Raw genomic sequence first — 23,183 nt, 5'->3', positions numbered from 1 at the left:
CAATCGATAAGCTAGTCTCTCCATCACAGAGGTCTTGCACATTAAAACAATGCATCACAAGGATTTATATGATAATATAGCACAAGGATTTAGTACAAACATAGCACCAATTGTTTGGTAAAACTTGTATCTCTGTTTATTTGTCCATTTGTTTCCATTTCCTCCTAACACAAGGAGGAAGTGAAAGTGATGAGCATGGCAAAGGATGTCCTCAGAATAGAAAAGAAAAAAAAACGGCAGACGGAGAACTAAAGAAAACTGTGAATGCTTTCACGTTCTTAGTGCAGGTGTTGTAGGGCCGATGTTTAGTTATTCCCAGGTGGCTGACGACAAAATTGGCTTGAAACGGGTACTGAAAGGAGTGAGTGACAAAGGGGGGGACGTGTAATTCTGAGAAGTCCTACCTCTGGCTTCAGGAGAAAAAGAAAGTCAAGTCGTGAGAACATCTCCTGCTGTTTCAGCTATGAAGCTAAAGGTCACAGAGCCCGAGTCATTTCCATGGAGGTCCAAAACCGCAGCTTAAACTGTGGCAGAATGTAGTATTTCAGACAAGTCTTTTACCATGCGTTCACTGGCACAGTAACTACATGAACCCAGTCTTTGTTTACTCTGACACAGACTTGGAAATCCTGCTTTGATTCTGCAAATTAACCTTATTCAATCAGATTTTAATGGTAGAATCAGGTCATCAACCCGCTTAGGACGCATTTCATTCAATCCAGGTTTCTGATTCTGGTTTGTATCGGATGATCTTTACACACCTAATAAACAAGCTTCACATGAATTAAGTGGGTTTTTTTTTTTTTTTTTAATTATTATTCTTGAAGAACTTTGAAATATTTCGCCCGAAAAAGAAAAATTATGTAGAATTTTATTTAGAAATGCAATCAAATTTACATGCATTGGTAATTTGGGAATTTCATGGTTTCATTCACACATTTTACATTTAAATAAAGTATTTAATTTTTTATTGAGTGTGTTGCTCATTTGGACTTCCATACATGCAGTAATACTGACACTGACTGCAACTTCAACAGATTTGGGTGAGCAGTTGCATCACCTGCAGATGCATTTGGAAGCAGTGAACTGATACATAAAGCCATGCACAACAATTGACAGTGTTTAAGGGAAGTATGCAGTGTGGGCCCACATACAGCCTGCATGCTCCGTGTACACACACACGCACAGGTCGCTCACCACACATCCACCACACTGGGGTCTCCATGGCAGCCATAGCAGTCAGTCAGTCACAGGTGGCCTGGTGTTACCTCTGATTGCAGACTCAGGGGAAGTTTATCGTCTTAATGTCAATATATGAAAAAAAGTATGTCTGCGTATGTCTCCATGCAAGCTTTGTAGAACTTAGATCAAATAAAAGATACAAAATCATTTTTTGATGAGAGATTTTACTGCTTCACACACAAGATAATTATGCTTTTACTCATAAAGTCATGTACTCAAATACCTTTTCAGAGCTTTATAATGAGTGGAATGTGAAAAAAAAATCCAATGTAAGCATCTTAATAATCTTTAGTTGCATCACTTATATTTGGTAGAAACACAAAGTGTTCATTCACCAGGCATGTGTGAGAGGTGTATTATTCAGTTAACTGACAGGAAAACCACCACTATCTGGAGCTCCCAGAACTCGCAGCTGCTCACATTTCTTGATTCAAACTGAGAGAATGAGTTTGTACTTCCTGTCGGTACACTCCCCTGTTTAAAACTCCTAGCTGTGAATCATAAACTGAGTCTCAGTATTTCTTTAGAAAATGCAGTGATTCAGGGCCACCGGGGCCAAGACTGAGGAGTAATCCAGCTCTGCCCTGTCTCAAGGGAGATTGAACAAAACATCGATCAGCCAAGGGAGTAACTTTGATTTTGACATTGGTGGGGACATAAAAGTGCAGTTTTTTTTTTTTGTTTTTTTTTGCATTACCAATCATAAGTTAATGGCATGCAGATGCTATATGTTAACGAGCCATCCTAATTTTTAGGGAGTTGGTCTTTAAATCACAGGGTTGCAAGCTCAAATCCCACGATTAGGCTACCTCTGTTTACACCTGGAGTGACCTTGAGCAAAACAACTAACCCAACAATTCTCCAGAGACTGTAACCAATAATGTTTTCTTATAAGTCGCTTTGGATAAAAAAAAAGTCAGCTAAGTGTTATGCAATGTAACTCATATAAGGGGCTGAATATTGGTAGGGACGTGACCCTAGCGTCCCTACCCAAAATTACGCCCTTGCGATCAGCACCAGGGTCTTTAATCTGTAACTGAAGAGCACAGCTTTGTCTAGATGACCATTCCCCTCAGTAGCCTGTAGCCTCTTCCTGTTTCTTAGCATGAAAACCTTTCTAGCATGGCTGTGTCCTCATTATGAACCCATGGGAGGTCGACGCCTTTGTTGATTCTGGGAATGGACGGACGCGCGCACACACACACACACACACATATATAAAGGGCAATGTGCCAGTGTCCCATAAATAGTAAGATGGTGAGAAATCAGGTACTGTTAGCAAAGATCTGCTTTTATGAGCCTAAAGTCACACTGACAAGGGTTGGTCAACTGCACTGTAGTGATTCCATAAATCTTACAAGCCATCATTTTTAAAGCAAACTTTATTCCCAGTTCAGGGCTCTAGAGTGCGACCAATTTGGTTGCACGTGCGACCTATTTTCTCAATGGTGCAACTAAAAAAAATCTGAGGTCGCACAAGTGCAACCACACATTAGAGGGAAAAAAAAAAAAAAAAAAGACTACGCAACTCTGAAAGTCTCCCTGTGCTTCAACAACAGACACACATTAGACCCATATCGTGGTCTAAACTAATCAGAGATAGTGAAGGGCGGGACCCCCCTCTGATTGGCCCGTGTACGTTTGAACACTGCTTGCTAGTCAGACAAGAGAGGTGATGAACCTCGGCTCGTCAGTTAAACAGTGGATGTAGCCGCGGGTGTTAAGATGAAAAGAACGATTGACAACTTTTTCCTTAAGTTAAGGCCTGATTCGTCCGAAAATAACCACAACCAATGCTCTTACACGGCGTCATCAACCTCCCACGTTATGTCATGCCCAGGTCCAGAGCTAGCATCAGATAATAGCCGCTTTCGGACAGACGTTCTAAGAAAGTAGTTATCAGAACTACCCTCCTCGAATTTCGTTCTGATAACTATCCTTCCCCAGCGGAACTGTTTCAGTCTGCATTCGCACATGAGTCGGGACCTGATAGGGACTGATGCGCCGCGCGCAGCCGTCTGCTTCAGTGACGTGTTAGCCGTTAGCGCTACATTCAAACACAAAACAAAACGGTAAAAGTAAGGAGAGTAGAAAAAACACCACCAAGAAGCTAAAATGGAGAGCGGGGAGGCCACTGTGTTTATGGTCTGCATGATGGTGATATTAATCATGGACAATCACATCAGGCGTCTAATATCGAGGCTGGAAAAGCTCACAGAGAGAGTCAGGAGATGATACTTTTTCATTTCATGAAGGAAGAAAGGAGAGCAGAGCGCCGCAGACAAATGAGACCAGTTTAAGTTTAACTTATTAAACACCCGCCGGTTGTGTCTGTGTCTATGAGGAAACATTTCAGCCGTGATAGCATGACATGGGGCGTAGCTACCGACCACCACACACCTCCGTTAGATTCGTTCTATAAGAACTATGAAAAGACCCGACCTCGGAGAAGGAGCTAAATAGTTATAGGAACTGAGGGAGAAAGCCCCGAGTTCCTGTATGTCCGAACACGGGAGGAAACGGCCCCGTGGATAAAAAGGTTATTAGAACTGCCAAAGGTTCCTACAGTCCGAAAGCGGCTAATGAGCCACATATTATCGACTCCGAGCCAGAACCAACTGAAATTAATAGGGGTAAAGTGTATACATTTCTAAGAGAGTGGCTTGACCAGTTTCCCTGGCTAAGATGCAGTAAAGCCGATAATATAATGCACTGCGTTTACTGTAAAGTGTGGCAATAGTGCATTTGTGACAGGTTCTAATACATTTCGAATTGAAACGCAGAAAAAGCACAATGCATCTATGAAACACATTACCTGCTCAGTGTCCTCTCTCTCCGCTGCCTTTCAGCGGCAGGCAGCAGCAAACACATCATCGGACAAGACCCAGATGATAATCAAGTTTAACGTTGCCTACCATATTAATATATAAGCGACCTTGGGTTACTTGAAAGGCGCTATATAAAACCAAGTCATTATTATTATTATTATTATTATAATATTGCAAAAGTTCCCTTCACTAAGTTCAAGTCCGAAATAATTCTGCAGAAGAAAATTGGCTTGAACATAAACCCGACGTAAAGCAATGTCGCGTGCGCGCATTTTATAGGAGTCATCGCAGATACATTTAAAAAAAGACGTCTGTGCTAGTTGAACAGTGAGTACATGGCATTCCTGATCGTTCAGGAATGCGTCAGTGTGTACGGCCGTATCTTGAGGAGAGGAAGACCGGTGAATATACTGATATATATATATTTAACCCAACTTCAGGAGTTGGCCATCCGAGGGGCATGTGACCGCAATGGAGCATAGTCCATAAGACATGTTCAGTTTGAAGCCCTTGAAACCCTTGCAATTTTAATTTAGATTTTCTTTTTATTTAATTTATCTTGAGATGTTTTAAGTTTAAATTTCAGGCCAGTGAAGCATTTTAAGCACCAACACTTTTTCAGTGAGTTTCAGTAAGTAATTAGTAAGTTAAGTTCAGTAAGTTTGTAGAATTGTGCTTCAAATAAAGAACTTCATTTTGACCAGATTGCTAGTTAATCGTTTACAAGTCAATATTGCCTATATTAAAAATTTTAAAAAATTTTAAAAAGTGAACCTGAAAAACTGCGGTGTTAAATGCAATGCGTTTGAAAATTTGGGTGCACCCAACTTTTGTGCTGGTGCACCTAAGAAAAAAAGTTAGGTGCACCAGTGCAAAAAGTTAGTATAGAGCCCTGCAGTTAAAAATGACACAAAGAGAAACGACACTGAACAACAAAATTGTGTCCCGACACAATCTATTGAAACACAGGAGTATTAAAACTGTCATCATACATTGAGCTGCTCCTCAAACAGTTTCAGTCCTAGTCACAGTTTCAGTAGTCGATTGTGGCTACGGACGTCAGCAGGAGCGGATTGCATCACAGGACTTTCTGTGATGTGACAGCAACTACACTGAACCTGGGTTTGCATTGAGGGAAATCCTGCTATGATGAAAGAAAAAAGAAAAAAAAGGCCCGCCCCCCTTTCAAAGGAGAGCAGGTCACCAGGTTAAGTTAAGTCTGTCACTCTAGAAAGTGACAAATAAAAGAGTCACCTGGGAAAAAAAATTTCCTTCAATGACATCAGGGCACGTCTGAGCCACAGCATGACATCAACCCCAGTTATTACTAATTAACTCCAACAAGAATTACATGGAACCCAGTAACAGATCAGGTCCTCATCAAGTACAGAAACTGTACTTGAGTGTGCCTACAGACCTTTTTTTTTTTTTTTTTAAAAACACAGAGACTCCTCTATCAAACTTCAAAGAAGAGGCCTTGGTCATGTGACCACTGTGCGCCTTTGCTGATTCACAGTGGCTTAACAGAAGCAGCACAATGCAGCCTCCCCACATATAGCATCGTGGCGGTGCAGAATCTGAGATGTTGCAGCGTTGCTATAATGGTGTGTTCTACCATGTCAGCTCTCCCGACCACACATGCACACACTAGTTCGGCTCTGTGACTACCTTCGTCTCAGGCTCAGTGGGGCATCTCTTTGGACCCCCTTACAAACAGAATGCCAATAAATTATGAAAGTGCCACAATCCCACCTTAAAGGTGGTGTGAAAAGGGTCATTTTATGTGTACTGAACTTTGAAGCTAATTACTCAAAAACAGTAAGAAGACTCACTGGCATCACAGTGCAAAGCAACATGACCAGTGTCTGAACTTTTTGCCAAATGTTGTTAATGTAACCAATTTCACATGAGCATAACCTGACCTTCACTTTTGTTCCCGTATATATATATATATATATATATGCTATTTATATATGCTAATGTAATCCCCACTAAGATGTATCACACCCAGCAATATTCAACTGTCTGATCAGCTGGTCCTGGCATTACATTTCACACCTTTTGCATAGATGTACATGTATAAATATTCAGTCCTTAATCCATCCATCTCATGAGCATGTCATGATGCTGATACACCTACTCACTCTCCTCCATCTCAGAGACATCCTGCATGCTTCCATGCTCAACCATGACAACGCATTCATTACCAAGGCAACAGAGGCTCAGCTATAAAACACTCTGTCTGTAAATTTTGTGGTTTGAAAGATGTTGTTTTAAAAAAAGGTGATAAACTAAATCCATTGGATACAAAAGAAAAAGATGAAGATACATTTGTGTAAAATAATCTGTGCTTATACAAAGATGGTACGTTGAAGATCTAAAATACTTTAAAGCTATTCAGTTAGTTTTGTATGAAGCATATTTAATAATTTCCCTGGCTTTAAAGGGCAAAAACAGATTTCAGCTTTTGGAAAAAGTATCATCGCCAACATCAGTATTGTTCCAGAATTTGGTTAAGACAAACTAATTAGTTGAGTTTTTCATAAGCTGAGCGACATAGTTCCAAAACCAAAATCATATTCTAATTTCCTATGTCTTGTGTTGTTCATCCAATTACGTGCATACATTTCAGGTCAGCTCAGAGTGAGAGTGACTGCTGCCATTTAAGACTCTTAACCCTAATCCCTGATAGGGGACATTTTTGTCCACTTGGGGTGAACTTTCTCCTCTAATTTCACACTGTAGATAGTGATACTCATCATATTTGGTCCAGTTGTGTATTTTTGACTATTTTTTCGAATTTCAAACACACATCATATACAATGCAATTTTTCATTGTGTAAAAAAAAAACTCCTTAATTTCTGAAAAGGGACATTTTTGTCCCCTTTTAAAACTACCTAAAAACATCATATATTAATATTTTTTTCCACTTTTTTTTTCATAAATCTTTTATTCCACTTCAGTTCTGATCATAACTACCAAGTTTTCAATTATTTTCAAAAAAATTAACCCTTTAAATGCCAATTTGAACTTTTTAGCCCAATTTTGAAGGCTTTAGGTGCCAGTATTTTCAAAATATGGAATGCAGAGTGGAATTATTGAGTAGGGATAATTAGGGTCTGGGATATGTCAATGATTAGCAACAACTTTGATTTTTAGGGATTTTTAATTTTTTTGTTATGCCTGATTTAAACAAAAAAATCCTTAATTTCTGAAAAGGGCCATTTTCTAAAATGATCCCCAAAATACCATATGTTAATATTTTTTTCCACTTTTTTTTTCAGAAATCTTTTCTTCCACTTCAGTTCTTATCATAACCATCAAGTTTTCAATTATTTTCAAAAAATTAACCCTTTAAATACCAGTGTATATGAGGTAAACACCAATTTTCGTTAAAAAACAGACACAAAAACTGCTGTATTTTCAATATATGCAATGCAAAGTGAAATATTCTATGGGGGATTATTAGGTCTGGGATATGTCATTGATGAGCTACAACATCAGTTTTATCAGCTTTTTAGTTTTTCTGCAATGGCAGATTACAGAAACGGCTCCCATAGACATCCATTATAATGAATACAGCATTAGACTATGGCACGCACGCACGCACGCACGCACGCACGCACACACACACATACGCACGCACACGCACACACACGCACACACACGCACACACACACACACACACACACACGGACACCTGTGTGACCCCAGTGATGTTATGAGGTCGTCAGACTGAGAAATAGTTTGGGTTTCTTTGAGGTAACATAATAAAATAATTTAGGTGTCTTTGAGGTAACATGATGAAAGCACCCTCGTTTGTCAACGACAGATCCACCAGCATGAGAATACGAGAGCTGTGCACATTTCTCATTCTCCTGAAGGTTGGAAGGCATGGCACAAAAATTCAGCGTTGCCCAAGCCGTGGAGGAAGTCCTCAGACCAGGGCACAGCGACTCTCTCTATTCATCCTCCTCTGATGACTCCTCAGATGAAGAATGGGAACTCACCCTCCCTCCAGCAGCTCTGATTATAACAGCACGGAGGATGAAACTGATGAGACTGCTGGCCTGGATATTCTGTTGGTGTCAAAAAATGGCAAGATCTCCTGGTCTGACAACCACGCCAACACCCTCCGATACCTGCCTGCGCCCTGTGCTCGCCCTGGACCGACCACCTACGCATGCGCCCGCATAACCGATGTGAAGCCCACCTGGGATCTTTTTCTGACTGATGAGCTGATGGAGCTGATCATTCAATTCACCAACCTGGAAGGCAGACGCACCACAGAGGCCTGGAGGGACACCGACAAAGGAGAGCTGCAGGCCTTCCTCGGGCCGCTCACCCTCGCCGCGGTGCATCACTCACGAGGTGAGAGCACCCTCAGTCTGTGGGATGCACTGGATGGGCCATGTTCAGGCAAACCATGGCACACACAAGATTTGAATCCCTTGTTTGATGACCAGCTGACACGACCCCATCGACAGCGAGAGGGCAAACTGGCTCCGATTGCAGCTCTCTGGGAGAAGTGGGAGAGCCGACTCGCCCGCCTCTTCACCCCGGGCAGAGAAGTCTGCATCGATGAGCAGCTGAAGGCCTTTCAGGGTCGCTGCGCGTTTCAGCAGTATATCCCCAGCAAACCCCCAAAATATGGCATCAAAGTGTGGTTTGCCTGTGACGTGCGCAGCTCATAGCCTTCCAAAGACATCTAATGATATGAATATTTCAGTACGGTCGTACATCGGCCGTTTTACCGATGAAGGGTTTGGGAGTGGCGAGCTTTAGACGCTGTGTTAAAATGTATCAGCCTACGTCGTGGGCTAAAAAGCTAAATAATAATATATAAATAATAAGCTAAATTGCTATCTGCAAGTATTGGAATGAAGATCTGCTCAAATGAAAACTCGCCATGGTTGGGACCATTAGAAGGAATAAGCCTGAGTTTCCCCCAGTCCATCTGCAGGCGAGCCACAGACCTGTGCGCTCCTCAACATTGGCCTTCACTGCAACACACACTTTCTGTAATCTGCATATCGCATGTCATATGTGCCGAAGAGGTGGAAAATGTTCTCCTCCTCAGCACAGCGCACAGGGACCCAGTGGTCAGCGAGGATGAGCACCGAAAACCCCAACTAATCCTGGACTGCGCGTGCGTGTGTGCCATAGACTAATGCTGTATTCATTATAATGGATGTCTATGGGAGCCGTTTCTGTAATCTGCCACTGCAGAAAAACTAAAAAGCTGATAAAACTGATGTTGTAGCTCATCAATGACATATGCCAGACCTAATAATCCCCCATAGAATATTTCACTTTGCATTGCATATATTGAAAATACAGCAGTTTTTGTGTCTGTTTTTTAACGAAAATTGGTGTTTACCTCATATACACTGGTATTTAAAGGGTTAATTTTTTGAAAATAATTGAAAACTTGATGGTTATGATCAGAACTGAAGTGGAAGAAAAGATTTCTGAAAAAAAAAAGTGGAAAAACATATTAACATATGGTATTTTGGGGATCATTTTAGAAGGGGACAAAAATGGCCCTTTTCAGAAATTAAGGAGTTTTTTTAAAAATCAGGCATAACAAAAAAATGAAAAATCCCTAAAAATCAATGTTGTTGCTAATCATTGACATATCCCAGACCCTAATTATCCCTACTCAATAATTCCACTCTGCATTCCATATTTTGAAAATACTGGCACCAAAAGGCTTCAAAATTGGGCTAAAAAGTTCAAATTGGCATTTAAAGGGTTAATTTTTTTGAAAATAATTGAAAACTTGGTAGTTATGATCAGAACTGAAGTGGAATAAAAGATTTATGAAAAAAAAAGTGGAAAAAAATATTAATATATGATGTTTTTAGGTAGTTTTAAAAGGGGACAAAAATGTCCCTTTTCAGAAATTAAGGAGTTTTTTTTTAAATCAGGCATAACAAAAAAATTAAAAATCCCTAAAAATCAATGTTGTTGCTGATCATTGACTTATCCCAGACCATAAGTATCCCCCCTCAACAATTCCACTTTGCATTCTATACATTGAAAATATAGCAGTTTTTGTGAGTTTTTTTTACAGAAATTGGCGTTTACGTCATATAAACCAGTATTTAAAGGGTTAAATTTTTGAAAATAATTGAAAACTTGGTAGTTATGATCAGAACTGAAGTGGAATAAAAGATTTATGAAAAAAAAAGCGGAAAAAAATATTAACATATGATGTTTTTAGGTCGTTTTAAAAGGGGACAAAAATGTCCCTTTTCAGAAATTAAGTTGTGTTTTAAATCAGGTATGAGGGTTAAAGCCCTTGTATACTATAAAATAAGGAGAGATTTACTTGGCACTGATGGCAATCTGTACTGTTTGAACTAACTGGTTAAGTGCTTGAATGCAACAGTCCAGGTTTAAAAGCAGGTCTGTTTCTGTTTCTTAAATTTATAATTTGTCCATTACGTCAGACAAAAGTGAGAAATGCCGGTCAGGATATCAAAGACACCATAGTGGTGACGCATTAAAAAAATGCTTTAGCTAATCGCTGTATTTCAACACACAACTAGAGGAGCGTCAATCAACAACAGGAGCAGCTACTGTGTATCCATTTGGCCTTTGTAATAACTGATACAAAATACAAACAAGAAGTCAGGGCAAGCTTAATGACAAAAGCTCAAACAAAGCAAATGCTCTAAGCTTTCATTTACTCCTCAGAGTGCTAAACGGGAGACAATATGACATGCTCATAGTTCCCCTGCTGCACATGCTATTCAGGACGGGCCTGGACAAGTCCTGCTTATCTGAGGGAAGAAACAGCCAACCCAAAGGAAAGGGGAATGTGTGTCAGTCACTCAACATAGGAAGGACAAAAACATGTTCTTGTGTTTCCTCTGACAAAATGTCTTTATTTCCATATCTAGTTATCAACTAGTTATCAGTGACTTACAAATGAATCTGTAACTTTTTTTATCATGTCAACAGTACGCATCAAGATGAAAACTGTTCCTCTGACAGAGCGTGTGATGCCATGTCTGTCTAATGATACAGTTTGTTCATTACATCACAGCAGCAGCTCTTCATGTTAGCAGAACCCTGTCAAGTTTGGGGGTAACTAAATTCTGTTAATAATTCCCACAAATCAATTTAGACATGTCCACGACAGTAACGGAGAGAGCCAAGAGCCACAGTTAAAGTGTGACATCTGCCAATTACTGAAGATTAGGAGGCATATCAACTAAGGTATTATATCAAATTGCCTATTGAGCCACAATTTTCTTCTAGGGATGTAAAAAAAAAAAAAGGGACTTGTTGCTGTATGTTGTAAGTGAAACATACCAGCGGTGGATGGGAGCAATTGGACATCTATTTTCTACATGTCTAGGCTTGATGAACAAGTGGTGACATAAAAGACTTTCTTGATTCTACCTCTTTATGGTTTCATTGCGCTATCAGTAAAGATTAAAGTGGTGTTCATATTTGGCAAAAGATCATAAAAGGTTGGGACACTGTGTAAAAAAAATAAAAACACAATAGGACACAGAAAATATCAAATGAGACATTTTACCATTTCAAAACACTGGAAAAGTAACCAGCACTAGAAGAAACAGCTGGAGCAACATCTAACATTATTGGGTAGAAGAAGAGTACCTATGAGAGGCTGAGCCTCTGAGAAGCAACAATGGGCAAACCTGCAAAAGATCCATAAAATGTCCATAAAATTGTTAAGAACTTTCAGAATATTGTTCTCATAAAATCATGATTTAAAATCTAGACATGTCTCTGTATTCAAGGGACATGGCCAAAAAACAATTTTGGGTGCTCGTAATCTTCAGGCCTTCAGGCAGCACTGCATTAAAAACATGCATGATTCTGTCCTGGAGATCACTGCAGTGGCTCAGGATCACTTACAGAAATCATCGTCTGTGAACACAGTTCACCGTGCCATCCACAAATCCAGGTTAAAGCTCGATCATGCAAAGAAGAAGCCATATGTGAACATGTTCCAGAAACGCTCCAGTCTTCACTGAGCCAAAGCTCATTTAAAATGGACTGAGACAAAGTGGAATAGCTGCTCTGTGGTCAGACTTCTTATCAACACTCAAAAGCCTACATCTCTGATGGTTTAGGGGTGCATTAGTGCCTATAGAACAGGAAACTAGTATAACTGGAACGGCACCATCAATGCTGAAAGGTATATAAAGGTTTTAGAGGAACATCTGCTCCCATCCAGATGACAACTTCTTCATGGAAAGCCTTGCATATTTCAGCAAGACAGTTTTAAACCACATACTGCATTTATGACAGTAGCATGGCTACATAGTACAAGAGTTCGGGTGCTAGACTCCTGTCCTGTTGCTTGACAATCTGCTGCTGTGACTGCAGGTAGATCAGAGTTATCATACATCAGTGTTACTAGTCTGACATATCGCAGTAAGATTGCCCTAAGAGGAGTTTTCTACACAAAAGCAGCAGGTTGCTCAGACAAGACACCAACATGCTTAGCTGCTGTAAGATTATTAGAAGGTCATAGATGTTCTACAGAAACTTGGGACTATTCAAATATTACCTACACAGTGCAGTCCGAACATGAAAAATGTAAGATTGTTTTGACATATCTGGACAAGACAGGTTGAAAACTTGCAAAATTCTTTCAGCTGCAAAATGTTTGAGGGTTATCTCGCATGCACAGGCCGTCAAACTCCCCACCATATTCCAAAAGGATTAAAAAATGTTTAACATGTGCTTCATATTTGTGTCGTTTCTTCTATATTTGCTGAGGCAGAACGTCAAATGTGGTTTTCATTACAAAAGGAATTACTCGTTTCAAATCTTCTTTAAAACCCTGCCAGACTCAACAACTTTTACTGCTTGCACCTCCAGCTCCCAGGAAGGTTAGAAAAACTGGCACCTGGGATTCTTGTCTCATGGAGGTTTGAATTGAAATCCTTATGCAACTGATCAGTCATAATTACAATAAAATGTCAATGTTATCTGGCATGCGTTTGTGTATATAACCCTTATTAACAGGCACTCAAATATTTTTAAAGTATTGTAGAAAAGAGAAAAAAAGCCAGCAGCTTTTATGGGATGTACTTTTAAATAATACAGTTAAACACATCATTTTCTAATTGTATGTTACTGGATCTAGATATTTATAAGTACAAAGTATTGCCTATTAGCTTTAGTAGTTATGTAATGATTCATCCAACCATGTTGCCCACAAGGTTTTTAAAGTAACTGGCATGTCAGGCTTTTCTTTACAAACTGAATTCCTTATTAAGATGCTTCCCATTTGAGTACAACTGAGTTCGCCGTCTGTGTGTAGAGAGGAGCAGGAGGAGGAGGGTGGTTTTTCGGGCCTACCAGATGCCAAACAGAGAAATAGGTTATAGGTGAAAGGAACAGGAAACGGATCTCTTAGCAGAGCCATTGTATAGGTTAAGTGGTTTGAAAGCTCAAGTAAGAAGCAAGTCATTCACCTTTACTCTAAGAAATTTCTCTATGAGAATTAGAATTACCAAGGCATCCCATTTCTCCTGAGACACTACTTTGACTGTCTCAAAAAAAATATTTCAGACTAAAATAAAAAGCATAGAATATCTAGGATAGTTCAAAACTAGTAACTGGAAGGACGACTTATCTGAATTCACCCTTTTATTCATCAAGAAAAAAAAAAAATCCTACTGCAGCCAGCATGCAGCAACAGTGAATAACTTCACGTTTAGACCAACAGTGCTGTGAATCAGAGAAGAATCAGTAAGAGGCCAGAGCAACAACCTCAGACTCACATGCTGTGATGGGTGACCTCTTCCCAGCAAACACACATTTCACAAAAGGCATCAGCATGAGTAAGACCCCTGCTGTCAGCACATTGCTTGTGTGTGTGCAAACAGAAATAGGTGAAAGCTACATCTATGAACACCATGTGACAGCAAAGCCAGAGAACTGCTGTTATTCCAATCAAAGAACTTGACCTCACAGTCAATGGAAATGCCTCGAGTTCTTCTCACAGTTCCTCACACCCTCCATTGTTTGTAGACACAATTAAAGTCTTTCCACTGATTATCCCAGCTGTCAAAGACAAACATCAATATCCTGTGGGATAACAATGATGGAATAGATGAAGAGACTTACAGTAAGAGCTTTTCTGTACTAATCCACGTGTTTACAGTACAAGCACATCCCCCAGTCTGAAGAGCAAGCAGCACATCAGGCTTAGAAATCTTTGCCTTTTCCTTTCTTTTTCTTGGTTTGTTATGTTTTCCACCTGATATCCATGATATGATATCCTCTTGACAGCTCAGACGCTGCTTAATGACCTTCCATTAGATCAGCTCCTCACCCATCCATGCATCTTTGATAAGCAGCTTTTCAGACAACAAAAGTTTCCACTTTTACATGTTAACATTTTGCCACCTCATGAAAAAGCGAGCGAGTCCCTTAGTGTTTACACGCATAGCACAGGTCCCCGATTGTTCATAATACTTCTGTATTTTGGGCCCCTCTGGATCAAAATAGTAACACCCGTTAGTTCCCCCTCTTTTTCATAAGTCTGATGTTTTAATACCCACCAAATAATTTAAACTGTTATTAAATACCATCAGGAAAAACAATAAAAATGAGTTAACAACGATATCCAACCACACCCCTCCATCATTGAAATATAGAACAGCAAATGTATCAGAGGAAGTAGTTTTGTCTGCTCAAAAAGGCTTCCTCAATCTTCTCTAATGTTAATATTAGTCATTCACTCCTGACTCATGAAATGGCAGACAATCTCAGTCAATATTGCCACACAGTTTTGGGGGAAATCTCAAAATACTACTGCAGCATTTGTGCGAATCGTGCTGCCTGGATTACTCTTCACATTATTACTTTGATTCTATCCATGGCTGTGACGTTATTTGATTTTTTTTTTAAGCACCACAGTACTAGCCCTAAAGCATGATTATTGTAGAAAAGAAACTATGATGAGTAAGAAATCATTGATTTCTTCTACACATCACAGTGAGCATTTATGTTAAACTGATACTGTAATTCGGGTCATTTAAGGCTCTGTGTGAGAGCAGCAACATCCACCTGCTAACACTTCTAAGGGAGATCAACTGTGAGCACCACAGAACTGAAGATGTTCTTACTTTAGTGTCCGCTTCGAGGACCATACTTAGGTAGACTAACATCTACAGAGAGAGGCACTCAATGCATGCTGGTAAAAAGATGTGGAACAGCACTTCACAAGGATCAGTGGCATGAGGAGCTCAGAAGTTTCCAACTACTCCAAATGTCAAACTTGGCCCCAGCTCTTTCAGTATACAAAATTTATTGCACATCAATCCACCATAAAGGTACGGCCACCCTCCTGATCCTAACCTACACAACAGGTCCTCCTTATGCCGTCTTTTTCGACTGGCTTGCTTCCCACAGATGCAGAGACTGGTCTCTGGTGAGTTTAGAGTCTGGGTGTACGCCTTAAGGCCCTTAAGGCTCTAGCATGGTTGCCGCGTCTGCTCGCGCGAGCAGTGTTGATGATGTCACGAGTTCGTGCCCGCAATATATAGAGGCGCAATTCGTTGCGCCAGTAGTTGCAATTTTCTCCGTCACAGAGGTGGCGCTGCTACGTGAAGGTTACCGCTACTCTACAACCACAGAAGTGGAGAAGAAAACAATGAAGAGCAGGAATAATGTCATTAATGATACTGCTGCAGTATTCGGATAATTTTAATTTTTTAATTCAGTTAAAAGAGGTGATGGTCTGAAGCCCCGGCATCACCACTTTTTGAGTCTCTGCCCTCTTCTTTGCCTTCACGTATCTGTCCCGTAGCTTCCTCCACACATTCTTACAGAACTCTCCCTCTTTCCCCAAAGTTCTGCCAATCTCTGTGCACCAGTTTTGGGAGTTTACGTGCTCCCTGTGCTGTTTCACTGCAGTTTCGTACAGCTGCCTGTACAAACGCACCTCCTGACTGAGCCTGGTCTCACAACGGTCCATTCGGTTTTTCGTTGGTGGCGCCGCCAAGTTACCAAAAAAAAAAAATAAAAAATAAAAAAAAATAAAAAAAAAAATAAAAAAAAAATCGACTGGTGCACGACAACGCGCTGCGCTGTCTTTTCAAGGGAAGCGCCAGGCCTGATACGTCATTTTGACGTCACTGTCCGCCACCGCCGTGACAGACGTGTCAACCATGCTAGCGCCTTAACGCTACTTCTGCAGATTGTCTTTACCGTGTACGTCTGGCTTTACAGGCAGACCTTCTCGTGTTAAAGCATTTTGCTGCCACTTGCGGGCAGTCTGTGAAATTTGTAGCACAACCTGAGCTGTGGGCTCCAGTTGGATGCGTTGGTGACGTTGTTGGTGCTTTACCTTTGCTCTGCTTTGAAAAAGACAAATTAAAGTAGACAAAGGTCTGCTTAGTGATGCAGTGAAACAAGTGTTAAGATAATGAAGACTGTGCTTTTCACCTGTGCTTCTTTGCCATTGTTAGTTTTTCGCAATTTGTCTTCTTTGATATGAAATTAGCTCATTTTGGGCCTCCTGGCTCCAGCTGACTTTCAGCCAATCAGTTTTTAATTAATCATCTCCAAAGTTTATGAACTATTCGCTTTTTGTTGGTCTATGTTGAAAAATATCATGCTAGTATGTGGGAGCTGAGAGCAACCGAGACAGATACCTCTCGCAGAGTCAGTATAAATGGACCCTCACACTCTTTGCTGTGTTCTTTGGGCTACGGCAGGGACCATTGCTGTCTGCTGGGAGACTTCTCTGCAAAAATGTTTGCGTGGGTGGCAAGTGTCAAAATAATATGCAAACTACCTCCTGTGGAGGATGATGTATTATCGTCATGTGAAAGTTCAAACCAGCATCTTCAAATAACCCGTGAAAAGAATCTACACATTTCAACCATTTCTAACATCTGGCCACCAATGATCGCTGTGTTTTAAAAAAATAAATAAATAAATCTTTTCAACTGAAATAAATGCTTCGTCATATGATTAAAGTTGCAGTGGCCTGTACAACATGATAAATGGGTTCTCATTCACCTACAACAGATTACCAGACTTGGGTTGTAGCTGTGAAACGCCAAAATGTACAAACGCTAGGCTACATGTTGGCTCCAGGCTTAATGATGTAGGAACCCTTACACAGAAATCATACACACACACACACAGTGATGTTAAGATAGCAAGAAAGTGGCAACCTGTTTTTAAATAACTGATCAGTCGTGATTATTTTTTCCCATCCTGCATGTCGACATGAGTTTAATCTGTCGACTTCAATATGTTTTTTCCTTTCGGCTGGGTGAAATGTGTCCAATCGTGCTTATGAATCTTGCTTTTTTTTTACAACCGAGGAGCATCCTCCATGTCTTTTTCTGCGTTCACAGTCACACTGTCGGTGGCAGTTTGTGTGGTGCTTAACCTACCACTGAACTCACAGGACATTGCATCAAACAGCACGAGCCTGACAGCAGGGCGAAGACTTTCGATCCACGTATGATAAATGTCGAGAGTAAAGTGGCACCAAAAGCTTTTCAAACTTTATTTTGAAACGCACCAAAGTTGCTATATCCAGAATATATCAGGCTGCATCTGGGTTTGTTAGGCAACCATACCCTAGCTCCTCTAAGCCCATGTAACAGACCTCACAGCTACAGTTGAGACTTCTGGTTCCAAATTTCAGACAGTTCCTAAAGGCCAATACAAACCAAAGTTCCTAATGTAGAGTAACTCACATAAGGAAAAAAATTCTGCTCACACCAGGGGGACAGCAAGTAAGTCTAAGTCTAATCACTGCACCATGATCCTCGAGCAGGCGTTTACAGGGGAAGTTATTTTATTAATAGTACTACAGGTGCTTGCTGTTCCTGTTTACCTCAAACCATACGAATGTTAAGCTCTCAAGTTAAGTCTTTCAAGTACAACACTTTAACTGACTTTGAGTCTATTTTCTTTTCTATGATGGTGTCTTCTCCAAAAGAAGAAGCCGGATGTTCGTGCCAAAAACAAATCAAATTACCTACATTTCTTCTGTGAAAACAGTTGTGAGGAACTGTGCACTGGAGGGCAAGAAACGTGATCTTCCAATTCCAAGCCTATTGTCCCATTTGAAAAGCCTCACCCGTGGCTTTTCGGAGTTTTCCAATGAAAAGATGTAGCAGATGTTATTATGTATATGTCTCTTATCTGACCTGGTGATGTAAGCAGTGGTAGAATTACCTGCAGAAGAGGAGTCGTCGTGGTCGGAGCTCAGGTACCCGTCACTCCTCCTGTCAGGGGTGCTGCACCCGGAGCCGCGCGAGGCTCTGCGGTAAACCTGCGGAAAGGACGGGGACAGCCTCCCGTCGTCGCCCGAGTCAAAATCCCTGCTGTGACGGAAAGGCCGCAGACTGTCCCGGCAGAAACTGGGCGTCCTCTGGCCGTCCCGACACGCAGTCTTCGGTGTCAACAAGTTATTCCTGACGAAGTTCTCATTCAGCTCCGCGTCCTCGTATTCTCGGTCGCTGCTCTCATCTTTGTCATTCACTTGAGGGGCGGCGGCGGGGGCCTTGTCCTCCCTGTGGAAGCTGGGTTTCAGCGGCGGAACAGGGATGGGGACAGGCTTACCCGTCTTGCCGATGAACCTGCTCCGCTCTCGGCCGAAGGAGCTGGTGAGTCCCGCTGTGTTACCTGCGGTGTGCAGCTTCACGCCCCCGGTGTCGGACGCCCTGGTCGTCCCCCCGCCGCCTTCATCGTTCCTCAGCGGCACTTTCCTAATATTCCCCGTTTTAGAAAATGTGGACGTTTCAGCGTTAGAGTTTTCATCTTTGCCTTCAAACCTTTCCGGGTCGTTTCTCTTCTGTCGGGACATGGTGGTCTGCAGGTAAATCACCTTGAATTTCTCCTCCGTCATAGTCTTCTGGAGCCTCTTCAGGTTGGCTTTACATGCCTCCAGCTCAGACTCGATGTCCTCTACAGAGTTAAAGTCCATTTGGGGTACCTCTCCGTCGGGAAACTCATTCCTCCAGTGTTTTGCAAATTCCTCCTGTTCCCACATATTTAACGTTTACGCAGGGCAGTCCGAAAGAAATGTTGGGGCTGTTCTGCCTACACCGACAATTTGCGCCGTGTCTGTCGCATATACCCACCTTCCTCTTTCCTCCTCTGTTTTCTCAGAAAACAAAAATTACCGTCGATATTAACTTGGGCACCCTCAGACCATCCTAGTGCTCCCACACACAACCAGCAACGTGCGTGTGCACGGTGAGATGCGCGTTACAAGTTTCCTACCACGCTGAAAAGTTTCAAGACTTCCTGTATCCAGGCGCGCTGCGTTTAAGTACTGCTGGGATAACTGTCATGCCTCGGATTCACGGGCTCTTCGCTCATACTGCTGCCTGACAGCACTAAGACATAATATATACAGTATATATAATATATATATAATATATATTATGTCTATGCCTGACAGCACTAAGACAATACAGCAGCTGCCAGTGGCTGTGACAGGAGGAAAAACAGCAACAACACTGATCCAGATCCAGAAATCAACCCCAAACAAAGCCTTTTTCAAGATAAATACGGTGGTAAAATGTGTTTCAGACTAAAATTGTCACTAATATTAGAATTTAAGATAAAAAGACGTTCAAATACAAAGAAAAAAAGAAGAAAAAAGAAAGAAAACAAACCCAACCGGTGGTGGGATATTACTGAGAATATTTGTTAAAGCAGTGTATTTAGGCACACTTTTGAGGTACTTAACAACCAGAACTTTATAAAATGAAGACTTTACTTTGTAGGTAATATTTCAAGCCTTTAAAGTACATGTTGATAATTTTCCATCATAACCACTCATATGATGACATTTTAGTAAATCTTTAGATAATTCAATAACTGAGAAATCAAATCAAATGAAATATCCGAGATTAAATCAAATAACTAAAATACAATTCTTTATGAGAACTTTTTTTGTCATAGGTTAGAAATATTTTCAAATAATTTTGAATTGAGACTGAAAAGTTTAGATTTGCTGTCTTCAGTATAAAATCTGTATTTGGTTGTTGCTTTTTGGAATCTCTTTTTGATCATTTTTTGCTAAAATACAAATGAGTAATGTATGTCTCAGGTAACCCACTGGTTTCCTATTGGTTGGGTTCATTGAATAGATTTAATCATACATTCCAAACAAAGTCAACAGAGAAAAAAACAATTTGTTGCACAATGGCCATTTTCTTTCTTATCAAGACATGTCTTGATGACATACGCGATACACGAAAAGCTGGTTCTGGGTATACACAGATCTGTTTCTCCTCTGTCTCCACTGTCACCAAAAAATACAGGTCAAAATCTGCCAGCTTGCATTACTTTAGAGCAGATCCATGAAAGGAAGGTGCTGACAGGCTCTGACATCGAGTCTCCTTCCCCCCAGCTGGTGCTTTCAGTAATTTGATGTTGAGGGGGAGAAGAGTTCTGAATTTGCCTGTGCTTATTCGGCTACTTGCTGTCCTAAGAGGAAACGCATACTACTGGCATTGCACAAACATGTGGGCTTTTAACATGATGATTCCTTCCTCTTTCTTCTGTTTGTTTTGACGTCTATTTACCGCAGCAAAAGAATCCGTGCTGAGAAATGGTCAGCATGCTCCACCCTGTCAGTTCATGGCAAACCAGACAGACTCTTAAGATTAAGACTTTATTGTCATGTAGATACACAAAATACCATCCAGGTTGGCACCTGTTGAACACGCACATGCACAGGGTCACACACTCAAGGAGACAGATGCCATACTTGCCATACATCCAGTCATTCAACATTTTTAGATTCAGTAAAAATGGTTGTCATGTCTTACCTTGAAAACTTTTGATCATTGAGATTTTCATATTGATATACATTGTCTCTAGAATGCAGAAGGGGGTAAACCTAGAACATGACCAATCTAATCTATGCAGAATCCATGCACCCGTGTCCAGATTAAAACTATACGGTAAACTGTCAAGCAGCAGACTTCCAGTAAAACAGATGTAACGCTATACAACGAGGAAGACGGTTATCACAGGGAGGGGAGGGTGATGGAGGAGATGGACACTTAGAATTTTTGAGTGCCCATTTGGATTGCTGCCCAGAAATGAAAGATAATTCTGCTAAAAGCTCTCAGTAATCATTGTTTAGTATTCGCTTCAGGCCTGAGAGCCTCGATTATGTTACAGTAATGAATAGACTAGAAAGGCTATGACCAGGCCGCTGTCATGAAACCGAATCACTAATTACAAACTTGATGGCAGGAAATGGATGGACTTTTTAGTCAAATCCACAAGTGTTCAATAGAGTCAGCTTGTGGAATGTACTACAATAACTGTCCAACTAAGGCGGTCACATTCCTGATAGTTATCCGATATGGTTGTTTCATATCAGTCAAACAGAAACCTAACAAGTTTACTCGATCTGGTGTTCAGTCCACAGCTATTGGCTTGACTGAAGAATGGTACACACACACGAGTCTAGATACAGACATCTCACACCGATTTGATCAAACACCACAGATTTAATCCAAACCCGCATGTGCTTCATTAATCAAAGGTGTATAGTCAAACCACGCAATGCACAGCAAAGATGCTTCCAGATATACAACATATACCTGCGCTATTTTATTTTCTTTGTGATGTATTAAAATATTAAATAACACCTCAATGGTGGAAAACTGTATGTTATCCAACCCTTCCTGCACCACACCCCTCAGCCTCTTTCACCTCCACTCAAATCCAGATGCCCTGGATTCCTGCGACGTCAGATGATGACGCATCTCCAGCTATGCTGTAATTATTGCATGTACTGTCAGTGTAAATCTGTGTATCTATAGATAGATAGATAATAATGTTGTGCTGTAACGTAGGCTAGTCACTAACATTTGCAGTTTCTGTGGCCTCTTTACCAGAAATAACCAACATCAGAGTCAGTTTAGACAAGGCAAGAATAGAGCACAAGACTTTTATTCTTCCAAATAGATAAAGCATGAGATTTGTGCAAGGACAGTTCAGATTTTAAAACAGCTGAGCCAGAATAAAATGATTTCCATATCTTATCATGTACAGATGCTGTAGCCTCGCTGTAGCAGGTTGTAGTTTGAGTACTGGCCTGGGGCCCTTTTGCTGCATGTTTATCCCTACTCTGTCTGTCTCCTTTCCTGTCTACTTACTCTCAAATAAAGGCCACTTGTGGCAAAAAGAAAAAAGCCATTTTACAATTTTGTGAAAAATATTAGCTCGTTTTTAATTGGATGGTAGCAACACTTTTAAAAAATGTTGTGACATGGCCATGTTCACCACTGCGTAGCATCCCCTCTTCTTTAAACAATCGTCTGTAAACCTCTGGGAAGTGAGGAGTTGCCGGACCTTTGGGAAAGGAATGTCGTCCCACTCTTATCTGATGTAGGATTCTAGCCGTGAGGTCAACAAGTTTGTAGACAGTGGGTTTGCGCAGATTGCTGCTCGTCTTTACTTCTGAGAGACTCTGCCCATCTGGGTGCTCTTTTTATTTATTTATACCCAATTATGTTACTGAACAGTTGTCAATTAACCTAGATAGTTGCTGAAAATGTTCCTCCAGCTGTTTCTTTTTGGAACCAATTACTTTTCCAGCCTTTTGTTGCCTTGTACCAACTTTTTGAGACCTGTTGCCGCCATTGAATTCAATATGAGCTGATATTTGTCATTAAATAGTAACATGACTCACATTTAGCACCTGGTATGTTTTCTATAGTTTATCTTGACTAAAGTTTCAGTTTATGAGATTTATAAATCATTTCATTCGGTTTTAATTGACAGTCGACTGAGCATCCTGACTTTTTTTTGTAGAATTGGATTTGTTCATCTGAAAAATTAGAACAGCAGGATGAAATCTTTATAGGTGAGAGGATCTGATAAGCTACTGGAGTCGCTAAAAAAAAATGTACAAGAGGTTGGTTATTAGGTCTTGGCATGCGCTACACAGCCAGAATTCAGCTCTCACTCTCCTTCTGTTTAGTGTATGCTGCCACAGAGTGCAGACTTCAAGCTGTGGTTGTGTGAGGCCCTCTTGTGGCCGTCATGGCTACCTCACATGAGAAAAAGGAGCTCAAAACAACTGGAGTCAAAGCAGCAGAGTGGAATGCACC

At 40.8% G+C, this 23,183-nt stretch overlaps 1 protein-coding gene across 1 annotated transcript in view; it reads right to left on the bottom strand.

Moving 5' to 3' along the window:
* Positions 1 to 19,325, bottom strand: part of abr (ABR activator of RhoGEF and GTPase) — a 131,034-nt gene extending 111,709 nt beyond the window's left edge. Inside the window, exon 1 of the mRNA XM_075486355.1 lies at positions 18,274 to 19,325. Coding sequence (XP_075342470.1) covers positions 18,274 to 19,090 — 817 coding nt within the window. The 5' untranslated portion in view covers positions 19,091 to 19,325. The remainder of the gene's footprint in view (positions 1 to 18,273) is intronic.
* Between the last annotated feature and the right edge of the window lie 3,858 nt (positions 19,326 to 23,183).

The sequence above is a fragment of the Odontesthes bonariensis genome, chromosome 16 (assembly GCF_027942865.1).
Source record: "Odontesthes bonariensis isolate fOdoBon6 chromosome 16, fOdoBon6.hap1, whole genome shotgun sequence".
NCBI classification, from domain to species: Eukaryota; Metazoa; Chordata; class Actinopteri; order Atheriniformes; family Atherinopsidae; genus Odontesthes; species Odontesthes bonariensis.
The sequence above is the reverse complement of the archived record's forward strand: the minus strand, read 5'-3'. Positions and strand labels throughout refer to the sequence as shown.